Below are 3972 nucleotides of genomic sequence, written 5' to 3'. Positions count from 1 at the left end.
CTTTTTCAAGACTAAAAACATAATTTCAAAATAAAATATTGAAAAATAAAATTAATTTTAAATAATCATAAACATAAATTGTTTACTCATCTTACAAGTATTAAAATTATTTTTAAATAAAACTATGCCATATAAATTTCTTTAAAAATCTTAACTCGTAAAACTTAATCACATAGCTCATCGCTTAAATTATGTCAGGCATTTTATCGTAATAAAATTTAACATTCTATCTCATATTTTATAAAATTATATTTTTCACAATTTGTTTTGGCAAATAAATTGTTTTAAAATCAAACAAGACTCTCAATATTTAAAAAACAATTTATTCTTTGCAATAAATATTATGAAGTAAAAAATTATAATTTAAGAAGAGCTATGTGATTAGTGTAAGAATTTTTTTGTAAATTATATTATGATAATTAAATTGTTATTATAATATTGGGAGTCTTGTTCGGTCTTAAAAGTAAGGCTACAACGATTAATTTATTAAAATAAATTATAAAAAAATTCTATAATATGCAATATATAATTTTTTAATTTTTTTTAAAATTAAACTAATTTTAATGAGTTAATTTTTTTTAAAAAAATTATTTGGAATACTAGTAAGGTGAGTAAACAATTTATGTTTTTGATTATTTTAAAACTAATTTTATTTTTCATAATTTTTCTTTTGGAATAATTTAAGGAATGAGCTATGTTATTAATGTAAAAAAAAATATATAGTAAATTTTATTAGATGATTAAATTGTTATTAAAATATCGAGAGTCTTGTTTGCCTTTAAAAGTAAGTCTACACTAATTAATTTATCAAAATAAATTATTAAAATATAATTTTATATTATGCAAGATACAACTTTAAAATAGTTTTTTAATTTAATTTTGTTTTAAGAGTTGAGATTTATAAAGAAATATACGACTTAGTTTTGTTTAAAAATAATTTTAATACTAGTAAGATGAGTAAACAATTTATGTTTATGATTATCTTAAAATTAATTTTATTTTTGAAAAATTTATTTTGGAATTATGGTTTTAGTCTTGAAAAATATTTATAGTTTTAGATAATTTTAATTTCAAATAAAAATATTAAATAATTTAAATTATATTTTATATTTATATCCTAATTATATTAAGTATGTTTATAAAAATTATTTTAGTAATGATTAATTCATCAAGTAGAATTACTTTAAGTAAGAATCTCTTCTTATGGAAAGTTTAAATATTGAGTGTAATAGATAAAATTCAGCGAGGTGATCTTCATATGAAATTTTTAAATCTTATACGTTAATTAAATCCAACGATTGATATTAATAGTTCTCGTTTCTCACATAAATATTAGTTCTCACCGGATACGCTCCCATATATATATATATATATATATATATATATATATATATATATATATATATATATATATATATATATATATATATATATATATATATATATATAAATATATATATATATATACATATATATATATATATATATATACATATATATATATATATATATATATATATTACAAAATCTAAAATTTTGTAAAAAGAAATCATATTCAATAATTTATTATTTTTTATTGATTTTATTTTATAAAAATCACATATTGTAATTGTTTACCTCAGTGAAAATCACATATTAAAAAAATAGTGTCCAGACAAACTATTCAAAAGAAGTTTTGATTCTAAACATTTTAATTAAAAAAACTATTAAGGTGATTATTTTATTTGAAAAGTAATTTTTTTGCAAAAAAAAAAAAAATACAAAATGGACTTCGTCTCTCACAATATTAAACACAAATAATTTTTTTAAATATAGTATTATTAATATTTAAGCATTCCAAAAAAAAAATTATAGAAAAATTAATATTTCAATTTTTAAGGCATTAAATACGCAGATTACCGAGATAAATTTACTATTTTAAAGTTTTAACCATTGTCCTGAGGGCACTGGTTAGCATTTCCCATTAAATATTAATAAAAAACAAGCAAATAATATTTATGATATTATCAATTTTTATTTATAAAAAAATATAACTTTTTTTGAATAAATAAGTACCATAATTAAGTGAATTAAAATAAGTAATATATACAATAAATGGATGCAAGTGTGCGTGTGTGTGATCTAGCGGTGAAACGCTTGAGTCTTGAGAGTGTGCTCCTCTCAAGGTTTCAGGTTCGAAACCCGCTAGATACAAATTGCTTATTAAAAAATAAGTAAATAAATAAATGGATGCAACTTAAATTAAGTTATAAATACAATTAATGGATGCAATATTTAGTTTTTTCTTGGAGTGAAAATTATTGGTCAAAGAGAGTAACTAAATATTGTGGGCGGGATAAATATATAAAAGAAAGTTCTTTTCATTAGAATGTTCTTTTTTGTCCCATAGTTTTTCCCTAAAATAAATTATTTTTAAAAGATAAAAATTAAAATATCAATTAAATAATAATCTTAAATTGTTCAACACTATTTTAAAAGGTGAAAAGGTTAGGCAAACAAGACACCAAAATTACAACTTCAAACACTAGAAAGTAATACAATGTCATACAACAATCACCAAGCATCATCCTATACTTCTGGTCGTCGCCCTCCAGGGCGTCCACTTGGTTCCAAGAACAAACCTAGGATGCCTATCATAGAAAAGCATGACAATCCTAATGCACTAAATTCTCATGTCTTTGAGATCACTTCCGGATCTGACGTGTCACAAAGTCTCTTTGATTACGCTCACCGTCAAAGGAGGGGTATCAATATCCTTTGTGGAAATGGAATAGTGACGAATGTTAGGCTTCTTCAACCCATGGGAAACATTGTAATCCTTCAGGGAAGTTTTGAGATACTTTCAATATCAAGAACAATTTTTCCTTCGGAAACATTACCTAATGCAGGAGGATTGGTAGTTTATTTTATGGGAACATCAGGACAGGTAATTGGGGGGAGTGTCATGCCCCCTCTAGTGGCTTCAAGCTCAGTGACTTTGATGACTACTTCTTTTGCAAACAATGCATCTGAAAAGATGTCTTTGGTGACCAATGATCTGATAGAACATGAGCCCTCATGCCTAATTAAAGTTAGACATGTGACTAAAAGTGGTAGTGGTGGAGAACCAACATCTGAAATGATAAACATGATGAGTTCCAAAACCAATTATTTCTCATCTTCTACCCAAGGTCGTATATTGGAATGAGATGCTACAGTACCGCAAAATCTCCACCCAAATCTCCCCGTTTCTAGCTTGATCGATTAGTGATTTACATATTGATGTTTAATAACATTCAATAAATTTTATTATGGAATTGCATTGTTTGTTTTTTAAACATTTCAATTTATTTAAACGAATAATTTTGTTGGTGGACTAATTTTTTTTGGACTTAGTCTTTTTCTTTTATGACTCTTGATATATAATAAATATAAACAATGAGTTGTCTACCATGATAAATTGAGTTAATTTATAGTACTTTTTTAATGAAAATACTATGTCCAAGTATAGATCTTCAATTAAGTGAAAACAAAGGTTATGGTGTGGGACAAGTCAAGAAATTAATCAGTTTGGTTTGGTGTTAGAGTTAAATGTGATAGGATAAGAAAAATGGTCGGGTTTATATTTAGATGAAAATGAAGATTTACAATAATAAAAGAGAAAAGAGAAAAACTATAAGAGATCCAAAGAACAAGAACATAAGATGATATAGCATAAAAGTTTCTCTCTAATCATATTATAATTTATAATCAAATGTTACTCTTATGTCTCTAAAATATGTTTAGCAAAATGCAGTGGGCATAATGGGGTAATTCAATTTCTTGGGGAGTGACAGATTCAGAGTGATGGCGTTTGTGCACCAGTCGTAGTCCTGGTGGTTCTCAAGTGTTGGGTTGGGTCGGTAATGGCTCATGTTTTGGACTTAATTTGGATATTTGGCCCATTAGGGTCTCATGATAATATAAATATAAATTCTCTATCAATTTTTATTA

The 3972-nt window shown here is 24.4% G+C and overlaps 1 protein-coding gene across 1 annotated transcript; it reads left to right on the top strand.

Annotated features, from left to right (window-relative positions):
- The first annotated feature begins 2539 nt into the window (after positions 1–2539).
- On the top strand, positions 2540–3187 carry LOC131657567 (AT-hook motif nuclear-localized protein 29-like). The gene has a single exon (XM_058926951.1). It carries the CDS (start codon positions 2540–2542, stop codon positions 3185–3187), a length of 648 nt encoding a protein of 215 aa, XP_058782934.1.
- The last annotated feature ends 785 nt before the right edge of the window (positions 3188–3972 follow it).

Source organism: Vicia villosa, linkage group LG3, assembly GCF_029867415.1.
Source record: "Vicia villosa cultivar HV-30 ecotype Madison, WI linkage group LG3, Vvil1.0, whole genome shotgun sequence".
NCBI classification, from domain to species: domain Eukaryota; kingdom Viridiplantae; phylum Streptophyta; class Magnoliopsida; order Fabales; family Fabaceae; genus Vicia; species Vicia villosa.
This window is presented reverse-complemented; position numbering and strand designations above follow the sequence as displayed.